The sequence below is a fragment of the Netta rufina genome, assembly GCF_964035555.1.
Source record: "Netta rufina genome assembly, chromosome: 11".
Taxonomy (NCBI): Eukaryota; Metazoa; Chordata; class Aves; order Anseriformes; family Anatidae; genus Netta; species Netta rufina.
This window is the reverse complement of record NC_140134.1, coordinates 15,730,344-15,752,850: the sequence shown is the minus strand read 5'-3', so window position 1 is coordinate 15,752,850 and position 22,507 is coordinate 15,730,344. Positions and strand designations below refer to the sequence as shown.

General features: G+C 47.9%; 1 protein-coding gene across 1 annotated transcript in view; it reads left to right on the top strand.

Moving 5' to 3' along the window:
- AKAP13 (A-kinase anchoring protein 13) overlaps positions 1 to 12,636 on the top strand; it is a gene marked incomplete at its 5' end in the record, with an annotated part of 151,774 nt that extends 139,138 nt beyond the window's left edge. Inside the window, 11 exons of the mRNA XM_084293544.1 lie at positions 1,256 to 1,332; positions 2,671 to 2,852; positions 2,939 to 3,021; positions 3,385 to 3,564; positions 4,210 to 4,368; positions 6,508 to 6,578; positions 7,105 to 7,149; positions 8,290 to 8,340; positions 8,735 to 9,184; positions 10,878 to 11,190; positions 12,030 to 12,636. Of these exons, the coding sequence (XP_084149670.1) occupies positions 1,256 to 1,332; positions 2,671 to 2,852; positions 2,939 to 3,021; positions 3,385 to 3,564; positions 4,210 to 4,368; positions 6,508 to 6,578; positions 7,105 to 7,149; positions 8,290 to 8,340; positions 8,735 to 9,184; positions 10,878 to 11,190; positions 12,030 to 12,079 (1,661 nt within the window). The 3' untranslated portion in view covers positions 12,080 to 12,636. The remainder of the gene's footprint in view (positions 1 to 1,255; positions 1,333 to 2,670; positions 2,853 to 2,938; positions 3,022 to 3,384; positions 3,565 to 4,209; positions 4,369 to 6,507; positions 6,579 to 7,104; positions 7,150 to 8,289; positions 8,341 to 8,734; positions 9,185 to 10,877; positions 11,191 to 12,029) is intronic.
- Between the last annotated feature and the right edge of the window lie 9,871 nt (positions 12,637 to 22,507).

Sequence of the window (22,507 nt, the reverse complement as noted above, 5' to 3'; positions counted from 1 at the left end):
CAAGATTGCTATTGATTTTAAATGGTGGATTAAGCAACTTATGCTGTGATTGTGAAATCTTTCGATAAGTACAGGCTGCATTTGCATTTATAAGTCATAGAAATGCCTTGGTCTGTAGTGCAAGCTCCCAGGGAAAGCAGGTCCTACAGACAAGCAGCAGAGCGCCGTAGGAGAACAGCTGGTTCTGATACTTAGGCTATTTTGTGGTATTTTAAGTGGAGCAGAGAGAGAAATTTAGAACTTTTCTTGGATGTTTTTAGTGTTTCCCCTTTTGCAGAGTGCGCAGAAAATACAGTGATAGAGAAGAACAGAGTCAACAGCTGACTTATTCAAACCTCCCAGAGCTTTGAGTTCATTTTGCAGCTTTGATTAAAGTTTGGTGGTTCTTTTTTTTTTTTTTTTCTGAAAAGGATCCTGTCTTCCCAAAACAGAATGGAAGGGAAGAACCCATGGGATGACTTCACTTTTTGGTTTGCTTCCTGTCTGTCACAAGATTTCCCAAGTACATTACACAAAAACTCTTTGTGCTGAGGGGTATGGGTGGGGCCTTATGCTTGGTAGTTACAGTGCAACTTCATGATATGTCATTAGGAGACTTGGAAGGCTGTATGCGTACTTTGGGAAAAGCCTGTATTCTGATTTAAGATCCTCACTTTGCTTGATATTACACTTCCTTTTCCCATGAAAGAAAGCCAGGTCCTGCATCTCGTGCAGGGCTATGTTGGCTCCCCTTGGAGTCAGCAAGGCTTGTACTTGTCTGCGAGCAGAATTAGTGGTGGCTCCTGAAGTCAGTATTTCCTGGGAAAGAAACTGCAGCTGACAAATGTTGTTGTTGCATGATAATTTACACTCCCCAAACTACTCATCAAGAGAACCATAAAACCCCAATCTTCCTGTGCAGATATTTTGCTCAAGGGCTAAAATATTGATTGTTTGAGAAAACAGCGCTTCTACTCAGTAAACGTCACTCGCTTTTGCTGTTACACCGTGTCCTACCTGTTAGGAAGCTTGTGGCTGGAGAGGAGCCCTCCCACCGAGGTAAAGGCCCTGCATGTTTCCTAGGGCAGTTCAGCGTTGCACAGCAGCACGGCCTGTCCAGGAGCAGTGCCTGCCAACCAGCAGATCGAGCAGCACTGCAGGCTGACCCAAAACCAGCCCTCACGCTCCCCAGCGGCCACAGCACTGGTGTTATTAAAAAATAAATCTGTTTAGGAGTGTGTCACATGCTTATATTGGTATTCTTTTCCTTCTGCAGAAGTCCAGGCTGTTCTCCTCTCTGACATGCTCATATTCCTGCAGGAGAAGGACCAGAAATATGTCTTTGCCTCACTGGTAAGGCTTCAACCTTTGCTTCTCCCTTGCTTTCCTGTGAGAGAGACCCTTGATATGTGTTACTCAGTAAAGCCAGCCGTTGTCTGCTAAACAGCCTTGTTTTCCTGCTTATAACTGTTGAGCAGGCTCCTTTCTTTGTGATTGGAAAGCATGTCTTTTTTCCCCACTTCCCCCACTCACGTTGATTTCTGCAGTGCCTTGGCATTGCTGATAATTGGCCTTGAAAATCTGCCTGCCACTCGATACACGTACTCATTTTCAGTCTGAGCAAACTGAAGCAGTGATCCGGGGGGAAGGGGAAGTAAGGGGATAACATAAACATTGTAAAAACAAATCTTAGCAGAAGCTGATGTCCTAATATATTATGAACCGCTGTGGAGGGCAGGGAATACCACTGCAGTAAATTCAATAGTAAAGCTTACAAGTAAGCTTTGTCAGAAGAACATATTTGTAATTCAAGAAACGAAAACCACTCACTTTTGAAGGCAAGCCTCCTAAAGACTAGACACACTGACCTGCTAGAGAAAGTCTGGTACCTCATTGAGTCTGTTTTGGCTGTACCTTGCAGACTTGGTTTAGACTAGGTAAACGTTGTGTCCTTTTTACCCTTTGAACATTTTGAAAGCTGATAATTTGTTATTCTAGTTCCATCAATGAGCTGCACAAACGCAGGGCCCTACATAGAGAGGGCTGATACCAAATCACTGGAGTGTAGCATCCTGTAAAATGCACAGAGGTGCTCACTGGTGGTGGTGACCCAGAAGCAAAGGGACATTTTAACCTAGGCAGGCTGATTACACAGAGACCAACCATAGCACACAATAAACATCCTTTTATGTACAGGTCTGGTCCATCACAGGAGTCAACTATGAGCTTCTAAGAACAGGAGGGGTTTTGTGGGGTTTGAAAATAAGGTGTTAGTCCATCCTATGGAAAGATTGTGACGATAAGGTATGTGAAGCAGCTGCTAGCAAACTTCACTAAGTTTACGGAGCTGTGATATTAATGACAGAGTAGAGAGTGTGGGCAGGAGGAGATGAGATCAAAGGTCTGCTGGAGATAGAGCAAAATATGGTAGAGTTTGCAAAACCACAAATTCAATTTTAAATTACTTCCCTGTTGAAATAGAACAAGGCGAAATTGCTTTTTCTGGAGGACTAATGGAGGAAAACAAGCCTTTCCCTGTTGTGTGACCCCGTCAAAATGCTATATTTTTTAATTAGCCAGTAGCTTCAAATAATGTTTACAACCTGAGAGAGGCAGCTGTATTGGTAATGGGACCTATGTTAGTTCATATCTAACTTTTTGCCCTCCTCACCCATTTCTTTCCATCTGAAGGACCAGAAATCCACTGTGATCTCTCTGAAGAAGCTGATTGTACGAGAAGTGGCTCACGAAGAGAAGGGTTTGTTCCTGATCAGTATGGGTGTAAAAGATCCTGAAATGGTGGAAGTGCATGCCAGCTCCAAAGAAGAGCGTAACGGGTGGAAAGAGATCATTCAAGACACAATAAACACCATGTAAGCTACCAGGCTGCTCTGGAAAGGCGGGTGATACAAGTAGTCGTGTCCTGGTACTTATTGATATGTGTCTCTCTCCCATCCAGGGATAAGGATGAAGATGAAGGAGTCCCTTGTGAGTCTGAGTTTGAAAAGAAAGTGTCAGACACGAGAGTCAGGGCACTGAAAGGTAGGAACCTGGGAACTGCCTGGGACAGAAGGGGAGAGCTTGAAAATCGTTCTGAAAAAAATTACATCAGTTGTCATGTCAGATTTTGTGACTCTTTTTCATATGCATGGTTGAGCTATGACTTCTTCGAGAACAATGAGGACCCTGAATCCAGCAAATATTTGCAATCCCTGTTTACACCTCACCTTGTTTGCATTAGAATTTTCTGAGCCTGATGGGTGCTGTGGCTGTGCAAGATCGAGCCAAGGCACAGTTGTGTCATCAGGTTCCACTAGATGGGGCCAATATCTCAGGAATCACTCTATTTCCTTGCTGAAGCTTTTATTTTCTGTCTTCATCTCTGTTTTCTGTTCACCCCCACAGAACAACTTCATCAGAAGGATAAGCAGATCCTCGTCCTGCTGGAGGAAAAGACCAAGATCTTCAGGGACATGGCAGACACCTCTGCTCAAGAGGACATGCCAGGCTCCAGACTGCTCTTCAGAGCCAACACTGAAGAGGCACCAAAAGGCGAGGCCATTATGAAAACTGCAATAAATGAAGGTGAGCGAGTCAGCGTGACACATTAGTTACGCTAACCAGTACGCCTGCCTTCAGTGAATACATCAATTCTCGAACACCATTTTTGCAAGGGAAACCTTCTTATTCCCAGTGAAAGAATAATAGTGTAGATCAGGAGATATTGCTGCTTACAGTATTGTGTCAGGGACAGGTAATGAGGATCAGGAAAAGAAGCAGGTATTGGTGGCTGTTGAAAGAAGGCAGAAAAGAAGTCTTAGCACAGTGAACAACCCTGCATTGAATCTGAGCTGGGATCGGGGCAGCCCAGGATTTCATACTTGTGTGAAAAGCGGACCATACTGTATTTTGTTGTGCTTCAGGCTCAGCAAGGATTGAAGGGGACTCAGATTCCAGCAGGCATTTTCAGTACCTGCAAGGAACAAGCCAGTCTGTTGGCAAGGTTACATGAAAACTTGAGCAACTTTTCAGTGTGATTTTTGGAAAGGGTAAAAATTACTAAATGCTGTTGTCAGAGTGAGTTTTTGCTGGGAGGGCACGTACTGTTCATGTCATTGTCGTAGAAACATGAGTTCTTAGTATACAGAAGCATGTGAAGGTAGGGACGAAAATAGCTCAGAAGCCTGAGGTGGTCTTTAACAGAGATATTTCTGCTTTTTATCCTCTCAGTTGAACTGCTACAAGACCTGGTAAACAGGAGCTTGGGCTGTGCGCTCGGGCAGCAGGTCAGCACCACCATTGATCAAGAAGGAGTTGGCCCCATCTCTCTTCCTAGAAGGGCAGAAACTTTTGGAGGATTTGACAGTCATCAGATGAACGCCTCCAAGTGTGAGTAGTTACATGTGCCCACAGCACCATTTGTTAATGATATTTTATGTCAACAAGTCCTCTTGCTTCTGAAGGACTTCAGCAGCTGCTGAATTTGGATTTCCCTGCTCTTCTGCAATATCAATAGATAAATTAAATATCGGATTAAGAAAAAAGCATACGTACAGGTAGAATGGTAGTTGTTGAGACCCCACAGCTGTATGAGGATTAAAAATCTGAACTCTTTGCTTCTCTCTCTCCATGTTTTTTTAAATCATTCTTCCTTCTGCATTTCTATGCCACATGAAAGCATTTTTCTTGATAGATTAGTTTCTTCATGATCTTCTTACTGAAGTGTCCGCAGCCCTGTTCTTCATTCTTCAGTTATCTTCCAGCAGGAGCCTCCTCATGCTGCTGCATTTGCAAATGGACGAGAATATTGCTGAATCCAGCACCTTCTCTCCTGGCTGGGTTCTCCATGCATTTGTGTTCCACATACAACTGCATGTGTTATTCCTGCAATTAAGTCTCTCCCAAGCTAATTAGTGAATATTTATTTCAGCTGCATAGTTGGCTGCTTCCCAATGCTCGCTTTCTTTGCCCTAGTCATCAGAAACTTCCCTGTCCTCAAATTCCTTTCTCTGTGGTCTCTCTCACACTCCCAATACAGCCAGTTTTGCTGTGCTAGTGTCTGTCTCAGCACTGGGATCGCTGGACCCCGTCTGACCTCCTGCATTAAAGGAGCAGTGTTAGCTCCAGACAGTCAGACATGAGAAGTATGTGGAGATTTTCCCAGCTATTGGAAAGCTGCAAAGCTCTCAACGGGCCTTGTCATCATAATGACAAATACATTCACACTGAGGGCTGGAGAGGGTTGGTTAGGGCTGTGCCTCGCTCTGTCGCAGTGATGAATGGGACAACCTCAGGCTGTTCGCTGCCCAGCACTCCCCCTTGCACCCTGTTTTTGTTGGTTTTTGGTGTTTGTCATTGTTGTTTTTCTAGAAATAACCTCTGTTGAATGAGATTATAACTCAATAGTTATAGGTTCTTGGGAGATTTGGGGAAAAGAAAGCAGGGCGTGTTTGTTCAGCTCCTGAGGCATGAAACCTGGCTTTCATGTCCAGTTCTTCTGTTCACAACCTGTGCAACCTTGGGCAAGGCTTATAACCAGACTCCCCTTCGTTCTCCCCTCCAGCAAAGCAGAAGGGAGGTGTGTCCTCCTGCAGAGAGGTGGAAGGTCCCAGGACGTGGCGCAGGAGAGAAGGTCTGTTAGGAGGATGTGAGGGTCAGCCTTTCATAGCAAAGCCTGCCTGGAGGGTGGCGGGGGGAGAGGGCCCTTGCAATAGGTACTGTGTCCTTCATGCTGCTGCAAATACAGGTGTAAGTCAAGTCCTGTGTCATTAGAAGAGAAGCAAGCAGGGAATTTCCCCATGGACTGCATCTCGGCTGGCAGAGGGAAATGTGGTCTTGGCAAGAGCTGGCGGACCAAAGAGCTTTGTGACTTCTTCACATGCTGTGAGCAGAAAGAAAGTGTTCTTGGGCACAGAATATGGAGGGCTGCGTCTTGCTTGGCTCAACAAGTCAGTTCAGTCCTGCTTGGGAACACTGATGTGAGCCATGCAGGGAAAAGCCAGAAAGAGAAGTCCAGTGTCCCTTTGAAGATAAAGGTTTCTGATAACCAAGGCTGTGGAAAAATTGTTAGCATAAAATTACACACCAGTATTGCACAGCAGTCTAACCCAGCTGTAAATTGCATTTGGACAGAGAGGCATTGAAACTGTATCTGCAATAATATACCCTGAGATTGTATTGTTATTTTTCTCCATCTGCTCTTATTCTGCCTCATAACTTCTCAGCTAATGTTCTTTTGGAGTAGAAAACAGTCTGGGGGCTAGACAGAGCACAAGCTAAAGGTGTGTCATCAGCACATTGTTTGAAACCAAAGTCAATCCTCCTCTGAATTCAGATCCCCTTTTTCTGGTGGAGCTGACAGGTTCTGTATATGGAGGGAGCAAATGCATTTAGTTAAAGTGTGAAGAGCTCTCTGGCCCCTGTTGTGAAACATCTCGGTTCCCTGTATTAAATTTCTCAGACACTAGCAAGTTCAGCTGTGGCCTAAAATGCTGAATAACCAGTTTCAATGCTGGCTTCTTCCTTTAGGTGGAGTGAAGGATGAAGGTGACGATGCTCAGGACCTTCGGAGAACAGAGTCGGACAGCATTTTAAAGAAGGTATCACTTGATTTATCTGTCTGCTACCACTCTGAGTTCAAGAGAGTGACAATTCAAGACTTGAAAAATGCCTGAATTTCTTGGCAACTAGATGTATCCTAATAAGTTAAAATAAAATTGTATGTATGGAGTCAAAAACGCTTCACTGTAGCTAAAATCCTGACTTGAAAACCATTTCAGATCTGTAGTATTCCTTTGTGGCAGAGGTTATCTACCATCTGTCTGCAGATCAGCTAAAGCATGTGTTTAATTATGCATCATTATTGAAATGACAAGGTCAGATATAACCTTGCACCTATTCTTGCTGTGGATTGATTCATCGTGTAACTCCAAAATGATACCTAATTAACATTTGATTTGATACAATTTTAACTTGCCTAAAAAACATATATGAATTGTCCCAGAATGAAACATGGAGGTGGGGAGTGGGGGGTGTTTAATGTGTCTGTCATTAGTTCAGCTTCAGAACACATTTGCTGTGATTTCTCATTTGTCCTCATATTAAGTCTGTGTGATCTTTTCATAGGGTGGAAATGCTAATCTGATGTTCATGCTGAAAAGGAATAACGAGGTAAGAATTGATTCAGTTGCTCATCTGCTTCCTTCATTTAAGTGACAAGTGAATTTGTCTCAATAGGTGATAATGCAGAAGAAAATACATTATTTAGCTGAAGCGTGTGTAGACGTTTAAATACATTAAGCAGAACCCACTGTGTCATTTATTTGTTTAACCTTGGGTGTTCAGACAGGGAATTTGCTGATTGTCATCTGCTTGCCAGCAGGATGGTATGTGCTGATTATAGGCATCAAGGGTTAATTACCACTAGGATGCGCAGGACTGTATTTATTGTGCATCTGCAGACAGAGGCAGTTTAATTTTATGTTGCAGGTGCAGTGAATTGGGGCAATTAGATTTCTATTCTCCCTTTGATACACTTTCATAACTCCCAATTAGCATTAAAGGCAGAACGAGAAGCTGTTCTCTTAGCACTGGCTAGCACACCACTATTGCAAACACCGCTGTGTTTTTTTCATCTTAAAAGTAATTGGTGGATATATGAGATTCAGAGAATATTTTAGCTGGCCTGAAAATACATTTTGGAATAGGGCATCACTCCAAGGTGGCTTGCTATTGGCTCTGTGGTGATGCATGATGTGTTCATGTTTATCTGTGTGTCTGCTGCGTAGCACAGTTTCCTTGTCTATTGACAGGGGGGCTTGTACAGGTCAGCTGGGCTGGAAGAGGGCAAAAAGCACGCATTCATTTTAAGATTTTTTCTTTGTCTGCTCCTGGAAGTTATTTCCTTGAAATTTCAAAGCAAAACTTCCAGGTTTCATCCCAGTTCCTCTGTTAATGGAAATGGTTCACAGAGACAGGCCAGGAGATCCCATGAGGTCTGTGCAGTGTTTCTGCACGTTCCCTCCCCGTAGCTGGGTTGTTCAGTGACCGTGTGCTGGGCTGATGGCTAGGCCAGTGAGGACTTTAATGCCAGGCTTCTCTGAGAGGTGCCCAAGGGGGTACATCTGTGGCCAGGATGTGTACCAGGGGATGATACAGTTGCTGCAGGTGAAGAGTGAGAAAAGCAAGAGTGTAGAGGGATGGCTGTGTAGCTTGTCAGGCTCACCAGTGGGTCACAGTGGAAAAGGAGGGTGCTTTACTCATGCCCTGGCACCAAATGGGTCTAATAGCAACGCTTCTGTTTTCTTGCAGCAGGTTCTCCAAAGCATTACCAGCCTCCATAAGCTGCTCAGTGCTTTGCAGGTAGGCTGGCCGCTCATCCCGCTTCTGCATGCCATGTGCCCAAGCTGCGTCCCACCAGGCAGTAACAGCAACTTGCGCTTCACCCCCGTCTCTCCGTCCCCTTCTCCTTTCGTATCCACGTGTGGCCAACTACCCTGCAGTCAGCTTGTGTTCAGCCTCCTGGCACAGCAGTAGGAATTAGCTGCTGCCTGGCAAACCGGTGCTCCCCTGAATTTGGGAAGCTGCCGGGGGAGGTTTAAACCTTGACCAGCAAAGCTGCTACCGCAGCATCCTCCAGCAGCCCATTGGCAGTGCTGAGCAGTGAATGCGGTGGATGAAGACACGATTCAGCAGTGTTGTGAGCTGCTCAGTGTGGAAAAGGCACTGCAGTCATGTCTCCCTCCTTCCTTCCTAGGGTGTTGTCCTGCAGCAAGACACCTACATCGAGGACCAGAAGCTGGCCCTGAGTGAGAGGGCCCTAACCCGAAGCTTCTTCCGCCCGACCTCGCTGCTGGAGCAGGAGAAGCAGCGCAACCTGGAGAAGCAGCGCCAGGAGTTCGCCAACCTGAAGAAGCAGCAGGCGCAGCACCAGGAGGAGAGGCGGAGGAGAGAGAAGGAGTGGGAAGCACGGGAGAACCAGCTGACGGAGCAGGAGGCCCAGCTGGCCCAGCGGGAGGAACAGGTCCAGAGAGGGCGGCAGGACCTCGAGCGGGAGCGGGAGGAGCTGCAGGTGAAGAAAGCCTCCTACCAGCTCGACCTGGAGAGGCTTCGTACGGCCCAGAAGCAGCTGGAGAGGGAGAAGGCACAGTTCAAGAGAGACATGGAGCGATTACCTCAAATGTGGTTGGAGACAGACCACAACCAGGTAAATGCTGCCAACAGGCAGGCTCCTGGGGGAGCTGCGCTCTGCAGGGAGCTCCCTGCCGGCTGCCGGGCTGCCTGCCCTGCAGCAGCAATAGCCTGGCTCCAGCCCAGACCTGGATACGTGGGGCCTGACGTTTAAAACTGGCTCTTTCCTTGCACACGATGGGCAGGGCTGTGTTTTGCCAACATATTGCCGCTGAGCTCTGCCCATATCCCGATGCCTCTGGTTGGCAGACGGCTGCAGGGAGGTGACTGGCGCACGGGGAAGACGCACTGGGACATCCAAGGTGTAGCCTTTCACATTCGTCCCCCGTGGGTTTGGCTTTGTGCAGCGTTGAGGCAGGTGAGAGTTTGTTCTCAGAAACAGCCCACGCCTTGCTGCTCACCTGCACCCTGCGGCTGCCTCAGAAGCCACTCGCATGGCCCTGTGGAGGAGTGGTAACTGCACGGCAAGGCCTTGTTGTTTGCAGTTCCTGTGCTTATGTCAGTCCAAAAGTGTCCCAGGTATCTAGCAGAGAGATGGACATTGTCCCTGTCCTAAAAAGACCAGGCATTTGCAGTCTGGACATGACCCAGCAAGCAAAGGTCACTTGCTCTGGTGCCGAGAGGCTTCTGGTATCTGACTGCCCAGCACGAAAAAGAAAAGCTCAGGCACGAATCCTCTTCTGTACTGTGCATTTTTTAGCACGAGGTTTGCTCTTTATTATCGTGCAGCAATCTGACAGAGGAAAGCACACATCAGTTTGCAAAACACAGGCTGCATTTGAACCTTGAGCCTGCTGTTGATCGTTTGTTTGTTTATAACTCACTAATTTTGAATGCAATTTGCTTAGAGCTGTAGCGAAATTAGTTTGTAAACGCTGGATTGCGGAATGGAAATGATTTTGGGTGCCTGAATGGACTAATTTCGGAGCTCAGCAGTGAGCTCTGAAAAGCAAATCACCGGGGGAGTGCCTGCTCCCTCCCACCCCACCCAGATCAGGCCAGAAGCTCCCCGAGCATGCGGCGAGGCTGCCGCAGCATCAGGCATACGGAGGCGTGCTGGGGGCACTGATGCGATGGGAAAGGCCGAGAGGTAAAATAACTGAGGCCTGGCAGATCAAGGGAAGGAAGCACCTTCTCGAGGCGGGCACCTCGCTGACAGTTCAGAGCTATTAATAGAGGGTTTGGTGAGGCTTTGTGGAGCTGCTGTTTTTGATCTTCCCTTTGAATGCGAGGGCTCAATTATACCCTGAGACAGGCGTTGGAAAAAAGTCAGGAAAATGTTTTGCTTTCATCTTTTGCTTGGGAAGGCTTCCTTCGCCACATGCCTCGCCGGTGCTGCGCGCTGGCGTTCCCTGCCCGGAGAGGCACGCTCCCCCTTGGCCTCCTGCCACCATCTGTGTGCGCGAACAACGCTGGGTGAGTCTTGGGGAGATCTTAGAGAATGTTTGCCCTTGGCTTGTTGACACATAGCATAGTACATGTAGGAGCAAAAGATACTGGAGTGTTACTCTCTGTATGCATCATTTCTTTGTCTTGAGCAGAAAGGGCTTCTTCTCTGATGGCTTTGCCAGGATGGGCTTTGCTTTTTAGGTGGTGAATGGGCTGGATGTTCACAAGACCAAGATGTGTTTTCAGAAATACCTCTCCTATCTGGACTCTCCACTAGCGTCTTTCCTACCCCAGTGAAATTCATCTCTTTTCTTTTCTAGGTGTCAAATACACATGAGAAACTTGCAAGAGTCTCCTCCCAGTCCAGCATTGAAGACTTCTCCAAGCAAAAGAGCCCTTCCCTTCCTAAACAGGGGCACTTTGATGCAGAACTGTCTGTCTCCCCCAAAAGGAACAGTCTTTCAAGGACACACAAAGAGAAAAGCACTTTCCATTTGCTTAGCACAACAAACCAGACTAACAAGGCAGCTGAGGAACAGCCCCAGATGCCTACCCGGCTCTTCAGTTTATCCAAACCAAAGGAGAAAAAGGAAAAGAAGAAAAAGGGCAGAGGACATCGCTCCCAACAATCTGGTGAGTGCCAGGAGGTCACAGATGTGTTTTCAGGGTCACTGAGGGGGCATTTCCTTCCTGCCAGAGAACTTCTGGAAGCCATCTCACCTTAGTGGAGATGGTAACAGTGAGGGATGGAGAAGATCAGATGTGATGAGTCAATTCTCAGCTTAAAGCGATCTTCTCTATGGGCTTTTCTGCCTGCTCTGCAGCCCCTGGGGTTGTTAGAGGGACTTGCTTGGCTCCCTTTTCCTTCCCTTCCCTGTCCTGTTCTGAGCAGCTTCCACAAACTGGATTTTCCCTGTACTTTTCAGCTTGCTCTGCTTCAAGGAGGAGAATGTCCTGTTTCAGTGCATGTGCTTTCAGAAGCTGCTGCTGGGATGGTCTTGGCTGTTGCAGCCCCTCCAGCATTGCTGACAGTTCTAGCTCTCTTATAGTTTGTAAGCAATACCTACAAACATTCTCGTGGGCTCTCCCTTCCCCTGAGCTGGTCTACCATGTCTCTTGAGCTGAAAACACAAAGTTGTTTGTTTGTTTGTTTGTTTTTTCCCCTGGCAGTCCCCTTAGGACTCAGTTCTGCACCTGAAACCTCTTGCCCACATGCAGCTTGATCTCACACTCTCAGATGGCCAGCTGATCCATGTTAACTCACACAAGTTTTCCAACTTGTGCCTGGGAACATTTAACAATTCCAGGCTCTAATTTCATGATAGTTCCTTGGGAACTGGACATCTTCCAAGGTCCCTAGTGGATTGGGCAGAGAGCAGGGCTTCCCCGTGTCTGGAGTCCTTCTCTGCCTGCCATACTGCTGTATTCCCTTAGTGAATCCCACCTGTTTTGTTTTTTTTTTTTCCCCACAGATTCTCACTCATCAGAAGCACCTCCAGAGGGCGAGGAGATCTTCTGCTGAGCGTGGATGGCACCATTGGTCACTCTCAGCTTTGGTACAGTGGACATCTCCCTGCCTACTCCACAGCACGCTGCTCGTGCCTGCATCCAACAAGCATCTGGAGGTTTTAAATAAAACAGGTTATGAAAGTTTTTATGTGGTAGGAAGGGGCCTCTCTCCTCAGTTTTGCATGAACTCACGTTGCAGAGGCCGACCGCATGGCAAGTGGTACCATCTCCCTGTGCAAACCTCGCTTCCGATGGATTGGGCTGGATGGTTTCTGTCTGTTCACACTGCTGAAGGATGGGAGAACATAGCCTTAAGGGGTCTGTGCCTTCAAATTCCCCTTTTCTGGGGAAAGTAACCAAAACCAAGCATTTAGCAAAAGATTGGGACTTCACAAATGGTGCGTACACACTGGCATATCTAGAGATACTGTACATATCCATCTCTGGATCTGTGTATCCACTGGGATGTGCTCACAGTCTGTTCAGCCAAGCTTAGCTCGGCCCATGGGGACAGACGATGACTTTCAGGGAGCGTGCAGATATTAAATATCTCGCCCTTACTGCTCCAGCTGTAACACCATGGGCTCGCACGCCCCTCTTGTGCTCATGGAACGGACTGTGGGGTTTCAGAAAGGTACCGCACACCAGGGAGCAGTTACAGCGTGCAAAATGAAAATTCAAGAAACAAATAAAATTGGAGGTTTTTCCAAAAGCTTTCTGTGGGGCAGAGGAGTTACATGTCACACTGTTTCCAGAATCAAGCAGAACCTCTTTGGGTGTATTTAAAACAAGGCAGAAAAGAGAAATCTGGGAGGCTTGTAAGGCAACCCCGGGAAGCCAGAGCAGATGGTGGTCAAGTGGGAACAACTCTAAGCAACTTTTTTTAAGCAGTCTCTTTGAGCTACGGCTCACTGTTTCCCATCTCCTACGTAAAGATGTATTTGTTTTGCTGGGATATGTTTCTCCAGTTGCATTTGACATCCCTTCATTACAAGCCTGATGACTGGAGAGGTGGCTGGAAGTCTGCTTTTAGGGACCTTTGTTCTGTTGTTTGTATTTTTCTTCCCCTGCTCTTTACATTACCACGAGGCTTATGTTTCTCTGGATTTTGTCAGCTTCTCCAGTTTGTTTCTAAGGCAGAACAATAACAATTTCAGAGCACTTCAGTGAGATGTCACAGGTCAGGGGGCTGAGTGCTGTGAGCAGAGTGAGCTCCGAAGAGGCAGCTCTTAGTTCCTATGCCTGTACAATGCCATGCACTTATTAACTATTTCTGGGGACAAAAATATATTCTTGTGAACAAAAACATTGTGTGAAGGGTCCAAAGGCCCAGAGTGCCTTTGCCAGGTCCGTTTCCGTTGCTGTGTGGTCTGTGGTGGACGAGTCCATGTCTGTGTCACCATCAGCAGAAGGGGAAGGTTCAAGGATGGCTCTCGGTGCCGACTGCGAGATGTTTATACAGCTGGGGAGTACAGGGATGTATCCAGCGGGGGAAGAGAAATGCAGCAAGCCAATTTATTTTTTTTTCTTTCCCAAATTATTGTTCTTTCAAACCCTCTCAGGGGAATTGGCCTGGTGGATTTGTAAATGGTTATTAGACTTTATCAACTTCAAAATAATCCAAGGGTTTGCTCAGAGTTCGAAGCTGTCAAGTGCATCTCCTTTCCTACTAGTTTTTCTTTAAAGAAAAAGAATAATTCTTTAGTTGCACTATTGTTTGATTTCAATTTGCTCTTCAGCTTCTCACAAGCTAGTAACATGCAGCAATTTTCAGAGTTCAGTGCTAATGAGTATCAGCAGTGTTGATGGTGAGGTGGATGCTTAGACTGGTCTGTCTTGGTCAGTGCAGGAATCCCAAGCCGCCTGCTTGCTTTTGAAGCTCTCTAAACTATTAAGATGAAAAAGACAAGAAAGAAAAAAAAAAAAAAAGGAAGAAAGGAAAAAGGGTTGAGATTTATTGATTTATTTTTGTTTTGCTTTTTTAATGTTATTTGGTGCTTGTTCTTACTTGCAAGCAGGGCTTGCAAAAATATTTATCTTTCTGTTTATTTGAAAGAGTTCTTTTTTTAAAAAGAAGTTTACTTGGTTTTATTTTTTTTTTAATTTTTTTATTTTGCTTTTGTTTGGGGAGAGCAGTCTTGTTTTTTTCTTCCCTTTTTTGTTTCGTTTGGTTGGTGGGTTGTTTTTTTTTGTTTGTTTTATTATTATTTTTATTTTCTTACCAAGAGATTGGTAAACCCCATATCTCCCTGGTTCCTATAAAAACAGGGTTTGGGCAGCGCTGCTTAGCAGCCTATGCCATGTCCAGAGTTACACAATTTCAACTGAGAGCTTTCTTTAAGGCAGAACATCTTCGGGCCAGAAAAGTCTGGAAAGAGAAGCGGTGACTTCAGACAGGACTCCTCCTATCAGTTAGTTTCCTTGTCTAAATATTTTCCTTAGGTTCGCTTCTCGGAGGCAAAGGGAGAGCAAAGCACAGCCTCCTGCAGTGATGTGAGGCTCCGGTCAATGTCCAGGCAGATTCAGGCAGCTCTTCTTGACCAGGAAGGAGGCATGTGCTGGTCTTGTGGTGGTTTCTTCTCTACAAAAAGAGCACCTGTGTAACCAGATGACTTCTGTCCCGCTATTTGTACCTCTGTGCAAATGCATGTGCCAAGCTGAAATTTTTGGAAACCAACCCAGTGCATGGCTCATCCTCTGTTGTATAAACAGAGATCAGGTCCCTGGTATTTCTGAACATTCCTTGGCATCTGTTATAGCCTTTGCCACTAGGAGCTTTTCTTTTCTTCCCACTGTCCTTTCCCCAGCACATCCTCAAGTCACAGTGCAGGGAAACATCCCTGGGCTCTGAGAAGAGCATGAAAAGGGACACGTGGGGCCAAGTCTCTGCCTGCTCTGACCATCTCTTCTGACCTGTGCAAACCAAAACAAGCATCCAGTGCCCTGAGTGAAAACAATATTTGCTACATGATCTCCTAAGGTCCCCATGGTTCCTTGTCTTAGAAACCACAGGCTTGAATCAGGGCATACTGATGAAAAATATTGCATATCAAAGCTGCTTGTGTCTTAAATTCTGGTGGGCAGACCTTTGTCCCTCGAGGATGTACATCGCTGTATGATTCACTGGTTTTGGAATGAAGCCTTCACTCCCACGCTGCTTCCTCCTTCTTTCACCTTTAGGAGGTGAGGGCTTGTTTTTATCTCCTTAGCCTTCTCTTTCTTCCCTCTTAGGTTTTCTTTGGAAAGGCTTGGCATTGGTTTCCCAAGTCAGATTCCCACTCTGATCCCTGCAGGTTGCCTAAGGTTGTCTGCTACACCACGGTCCCAGTTTTGCAACACCAAAGCCTTTCCTTTTCCTGGCCTTACAACTGCTTTTGCTTCGGTTCCACACTTGGCATCCATCCTGCAGTCATTGAAAGCGTGTAATTTCCTCAGCCCGGCCTCGTGTCTCGTTCCCAGAGCTGGTCCCTTGATCCCACTCAGAGAACCCAAACCCTGTAATTCCTCACGGGTTTCCCAGGACAAGAACAGGTTCCAGGACATCTCAGATGAAGTACAAAAGTGGTCAGTATGAGCTGGGGTTACCAGGGGACCCCGGCAGTTAGGGAGCAGCTGCAGCAAAGGGTGTGAGCCTCGGTGCGGTGCAGCTGGATGGGGTTGGCCTTAGCTTCCTTTAAGCGACGTGATCATCTCAGCATGTAACTTTACGTCAGTGTGATGCCTTAAAGCACTTTAAATGGAACTGGTCAAGTCACTTTTCATTTTGGTTACGTGGAGACAATCAGCTGTGTAATTGCCCCCGCTCCGCATCCCCTGAGAAGTCCGAGCTGCAGGTAGGCAAGTTCCTGGGCTGGCTTGGCGTTACCCTGGCAGGGGAGGAAGTGCAGAGCATTTTGTATTAGTTTTAGAACAAAGTGGGCACGAACACGACTCCAGTCCCACTGCAGGCAGGATGAGCCCTTTCCCCATGGGGAGAACCCAGCAGTGAATTACTCACGAAGCCCCCCAGACCCTCCCACCTCCCACCAGGGCATTTAGGAGAGCAGGCAGGGGCAGGACCAGAGCAATTGGCTTCTGGTGGCCCAGGTAGCCCCCTGGGAGAGCCCACCCCACCACCACCACCTTCCTTCTCTTCACTCCTGGAGTTTGCCCACTGCTGAAAGCACAGCGATGCCATTAGCTGGAGCGGATTCGTACAAAGGCGAGAGCACCCGTAGAGCCCAATCCTCCTTGCGCCTTCCTTGCTGCGTCAGGGTATCTCAGAGCTGTTGCTCAAACACCCAAATCCAGTCCTTCCAAATGTCACCAGGTCAGAAGAGGTTCATCAGGTGCCAAATGCCAAGGAAGCGATTGATGTAGGCTGTCTGTAGCACGGACCAAGGGAGGACTGGGCGGGGGGCACAAGAGAGGGTATCTGCTTAAATCCCACAAAACATTCCTTGTTAACCAGAACTCTGGAAATTTTTCTGCCTGCTGGCCAGGTTTGGGAATTTAACATAATTTAAGGCACCCTTTAAAATAATATTAAAAAAGAAAACTTCCCCTACTGCTCCTGACTCTTGCTTCATTTGTCAGAAGGGGCAGCAATCAGCCACGATCCATTCTTGATCTGTTGACGCAGCTAAGTTTTAAAGGTAGGCAAGCTGAACTGGCCAAATCTCATACACCTCTTGCTCTCGAGTCATGGGAAGCATAACGCTGGCTCCCTTCCCACCTGCATTTTGAGGGCTCGGTGCCCTTTCTTTCCATGTGCATTTCACTGACACTGATGCTTTGCCCAAATATATTCCGCTTCCATCGCTTGGGGGGAGGGGGGGACAGGATGACATCCACTGCTTTGCATACAGCTATGAGCTTTGTATGTATTTAAGCTGTCTATAGGTATCGATCATTTCCATGCTCTAAAGTATTTTACTATTTTCTTTATTGATAGTAAACACTGACTCAGAAAACTCTTTATGTCCAGTTCAGTTCGCCTATGGTTAAAGTTTAGCCTGGTGTTTATTTTGTACTAATACGGAATGCACTTGAGTAATTCCCAGTGAGGAGGTGTATTATAATAACCTGATATACCTCTGCCTTTGGTTTGTTTCTTAAAAAAAAAAAAAAAAAAAAGAAAGAAAACAACAAATAAACAATGCTTTGCATTTTCATGTTGAACCCATAAAAAAAAGTTGGAAAAAAAAAGTTGAAAAAAAAAAAAGATTTTTTTAAAAAGAGGGTAAAACCTAATTGCTGTATGTTAATTTGTAATTATGTAAAAAGTGAGCAGGTTATTGACTGTAAAATTCTTCAGTTTTTCTGTAACTTGCCAGAAACCATTAGGGTTTGTAACAAGCTTTTATTTATCTTCCTTTTTAGTTATCAGCATCAACCTCTTGTAAAGTCATTTTTCCTCTAAATAAATTTGATTTTAAGTCCGAATTTTCTGCCCGATTTATTTCCACACCTTTGGTATTTCTGCTGTTGACTTTGTTGCATCGAGGTGAGGGAATAGATGTCACCCTGCCTGCAATCAGATGTTTGCGTTGCTTTTATCACCGGGGTTCCAGCCGGCACCCGTTGCACTCTTTAACTTTCTTTCCTTCTCTTGGAAGATTTACATTTCGCTGAAGGGCGTGTGGCCGTGATGACATTCAGCTCCTGGTTTTCTCCCCCACAGAGGGCTTTTCATCCTTTTTACAAGAGGAGGAAGTGGAACAGCCATTATCTCAGCCACTTCAGCTCCAAAGCAGGCTCCTCGCACCGAGATAAATGGCAGTCTGGTGGCTGCCCGCGCTATCTGACGGCTCGCAGTTCCTGTGACCCCCTGAAATTGCTACGTGTCCTAGCCGAAACCTGGACAGCTCAGGTTCCAGGAGCTTTTATCTCATCCGGCTGAGAACTGGAGATGCTCCATCTCACCGAGGGGGTGGAGGCGGGGAGAGGAGGAGGGACTGATGCGCTGTGCTTCAGATATTTCCCCTTCCCCTGGTGGAGGAGGCCCAGCAGCAATGCTGCAGCAGGAAAGGGGATGCTTGAGGAGATCAGACACACGGAGCAAAGCCTTCAGGGCTTTGGTATGAGCTCTCTGGGTGGTGCTGGGCTGTTTCTTACCAGGAACTAGCAAACCCCAGCACTCCCGCAGTGCCCCATTTCCCAGCAGTGTGCAGCACATATTTTTCCCTCCACCTCCCATCAGTGTCACGTACCGATTTTAAAACCTGCACCGTGTCAGTGACCCTGAGCGTGCCCGCTGTCACGAAGCACCCGCTGGGGACAGACAGCTCCCTGGGCGTGGGGCGGGAGATGAAAGGGCTCCTGTATCTGCGTGGCTGTTCACCGGTCCGCATTTTATTTGCGTTCCCATTCATCCCCACTCACCCATTTACCAAAGCAAATAAAAGCTTTCACCACAATGACAGGATTTAAAGAGAGCTTTCTCCTGTGGGTCCCCTCTGTTCTACGCATGGGGTGCCCCCAGAAGCTGCCTCTGGGGAGCATGGGGTGCTGCGGGGGCATGGGCCCTTCCCAGGGAAGGCGTTAGCCCAAGCCCTGGGGTAAATGCAGCAGCGCTGATGTACCAGGCTGCTGTGGTACCATGGGCATCGCTCACAGGAGGAGGCAAACTGCCTCTGCAGAGCAGGGGATGGAGGCTCCCACCTCTCCTGGCCACCTGAGTGTGGCAATTTCATTCCCTGTCCACAATTTCACTCCCTGGCCATGCTCTGAGCCATTACAGTATGGCCAAGGTGATGGGACTGATGTTCTCCTCAAGACACATGGGTCACCTATTTCAGATGATCCCAAAGCAGCAGTGATGTGTGTCTGAGCATCGCAGTTCCCATGGGCTTGCCCAGCCCCACAGTGCTCAAGGGTAGAGCAAAAGCCCACCAGACCCCTGCGTGGCTACATCATGGGTCATCTGGATACAGCTGCATTTCCACTGGTGCTTCCCCCTGGAAGGGCTCCTTACACTTTGGTAGGGCTTCAAAAGGTGCTTTGATAGCCACGGGACAGAAATATGGCTTACTGCCACCTCTTTGTTTTGCATTTTCCACCTTTTTCCCCTTTGCTGCCCTTGCTGAGTTCAGTCCTGGTGCTGGCTCCACGGTGAGAATGGGAGGACACAGGTGTGAGCTGGGCTGGGGCTTGCAGACAGGCTTGTCATTCACGGAGGCTTTATTAAGAGAAGGAAAGGCAAAGCCCTAATTAGTTCAGGGAGTGAACTGCCTTGTGATCAGCTGCAAGGTGAATGGTGAAGGGATGAGCTGGCTTTTCCATTGAAGGCACCTGGGTTTGTGAATTAGTTAGAGGGAGGTTAAACACTGCAACGTGTTGATTTGTTTAGGGCTGGAACAAGTTTAAATTAAGAGGAGGATAATATTTGACACTAGCTACTGATACAAGAGATGTCACCTTGACCTTTTTAATGTTTAATCTACACAGGCAAGGTTAAATAACGCAGCACAGGTGCGATACAGCTGCTGAGAGCTGAGCACGGATGAAGCCTTGCTGACCACGGGTGCCAGTGCCCATCCCTGTGCTGGATGTGGCTGTGTAATGAACACAGGAGTATGTGGATTAAAAGGAGCATAAATAAATGTGATTCTGTCAGATCATTTTCTTATTTCTGCTATGGCAGGGGCTTTGATTTTTGCAGCAGGGAAGGGCCCCTTGCCTGGTTCTGTCTCACCCATCTCCTCGGCATGATGTTCCCATGCTGGACTGGGAACCTTCTTCCTGCACTCTGGGGCTCCTGTTTGGGTCAATATCTTGCTCATTGACGCTATAGAGAAGCAGCAACCATCGTTTTTGGTTAGAGGCCATCCCCACGGTCCCCAGCAGGGCTGATGCCAGGCTTCCTGCTCCCCAGCGGGGCCGAGCTGAGCCACAGGAGGGTCCCCGTTTAAATCCCTTTGCACTCCCATGGCCGTGCCTAGCACAGATGTATTCCAGCCAGCACTTCCCAATCCCCCGACCTCCCGCTGCAGCCTGGCATCTCCCAGGGCTCAGCATCTCCAGATGCTCTTTGTTCCCCCCTTGTCCTTTCACCAAAGAGCCGATTCCCACCAGCTGCATCTTTCCAGCCAAACTGGCAAAAGTAATTAGGCAGGAGTGTAATTAGAGCCAAGCAGGAGCAGTGAGTCATTAGCAGAGCCCTGTGGGAAACCTCAAGGAGCCCAGGAGGGCACCGGCCCCATGGGGAGCAGTGGAGGGGGCCGGCTTGGGAAGCGTCCCCCTGTCTGTCTGTGTCTGTGATGCCTGCAGACAGTGACCCAGAAGAGGGCAATTGGGGCAGGTGCTGTGTGGGGACTGGATGTCAGCACTTCGCTGTGGCTTCCTAAACCATGCTCAGGACGAAAAAGTGCCATCAGTTCTCTAAAGAGCACAAACTGTGCTGTGCCCACACGGCCCCGGAGCGCTTCCCAAAACAGCCAGCACTTCAAAACCACACAGGATGTGATCTCTGAGCTCCCCAGGGGATGTCAGGAGTGTAAGGACGTCAGATAGCCAGGGTCTGTCCTCTTCGACCTTTACCCCATCAGCATTGGAAGAGGGGGCCGCAGGCGTACAGAGGGGTCCTTGTGTGGGACGCAGCCATCAGAGGTGCAGCGAGCACCGGGGAGAGGGAAGCGAGATGTCCGGGCACTGACAGCGTGAAAGCTGGGCTTTCTTCCACATAATTGGATTTGTTATTCAGCTGAGAAACGCTGAATGGCTTGGGTGGGCTCTGAGCTCCCCATTTCAGCGAGGAAGTCAGCGAGGAATGGTAAAGTAGGTCACACTGCTGCGAGCAGCACTGATGGCTCTGCACAACTCTCGATGACATTAAATAAGGAGGTGGTGAAACGGAAAGAAAAGGGAGATTGTAAGGGAGGAAGAAAAAAACGAGCTCAGCCTCCATTATTCCCTCACACCAGGAGTCCCGCTGCAGGTCTCATGCTCTGCACCAGAGCGAGAGGGATTCGGCACAGCTGAAAATCCCTGTTTGGTTGCGGGGAGCTGGTGGCAATGGTTCCTCCTGCCCTTGGAAACATCTGCATTTCCTGGGATGGCCAGAGCCAGCCTCTGTATGGATGCGGGGCCGTCTCAGACACCGGACGTATTAAATCACCAGCTACTCTGCTTTTAATTGACTCCAGTGAAAAAGGGCGAATGAGCTCGGCTGAGAATTCCCCGCAGGGCTTCGTTGCACAATGGTATTATTTCAAGGGCAGCTGGGGTCAAGCTGGGAAAATGCATATTTAAAACCCAACAAGGCTCTTTCAGTTTCATTTAAATACAGGAGAGGAGCCTCGGCCTTTTGCCTCTGGAGAGGCCCAGCGTGGGGACGAAGGTCCGAGACGTGGGTCAGGGGCCTGGGAGGGGTCCAGACCCATGAGCTGCCTGAGCAGCTCCCAGCCTTTCCCTCAGCTCTCCTCATAAATGCTTTGGGAGCCAAGTCCCAGCTCCAGAATGGGGAAGAGTGGGGCTGAAAGGATGCTGAGCAAGGGCAGGGTCCTGGGGCGCGTCTGAGTTCCCAACGCTCAGCAGCAAAGGCTGGCCGTGCCATGGGGCTCTTTCCTGTGGTGCCTGGGAGCTCACAACTCCACAAAGCCACCCTACAAGGCTTTTCCCCCACACACTCCCTTGACATGTTGAGAAGCCAAAAAAAATCTCAAAAAAAAAAAAAAATATATATATATATATATATAAAAATCTACATTTCTTCCCCTGTCCCCCCCCCCCGGTTAAAATCCTGACCGGAGCTGGCCGCAGCTCTGCTCCGCCCCCTCCATCTCCCACTCCCCTCACTCTGTAGCTGCTAACTGAGGAAGCTTTGTATTTTGCATCACATTTAATTCCTTAGCAACAGGTTGCTGCTGTCACAGCAGCTGGTGATTGCTTTTGAATTGTCTTTCGGGCAGGCTCCAGAATAAACACAAAAGCGCACGCCTTTGCATGGCTCGTATCAAAGCCAGCCTGTCGCAGAGCCTCCGAGCCGGTATTTAAAGTCCCAGGGTCCTGTGTGAAACCTGAATCAACAGAACTGAAAGGGATTTTATTCACACACTCCCTCTCTCCCTGTTTTTCATCCTCCTGCTCATCCAGCAGTAATTTCTGGGCCCTGAACTGGTTTCTCAAAGGGCTCCTTAATGAGCTTTCGCTATGGGGCCTTGTGCTCAGCTCTGCCCAGCTCACGTCTGCTCCCCAGCCTGCTCCAGGGACACGGGGACACCTTCCCGGCCTCTTCTATGACCACAAAACTCAGGCTCCAAACCTCTTTGAGCCTCTGTGTCTAATGCCCATGGGTTGCTTTGTGTCCCCATCCCTGTGTCCCCTGCTCTTACCAGCAGGCAAACACAACAGTGCAGGATCGTCCTGCTCTGTCTGGTGACAATATGTGCTGGTAGGTGCCCAGCAGCAACCCCAAATCTCTCACATCCCTCTGGAGCAAAGCTGGAGCTGTGGGGGAGAT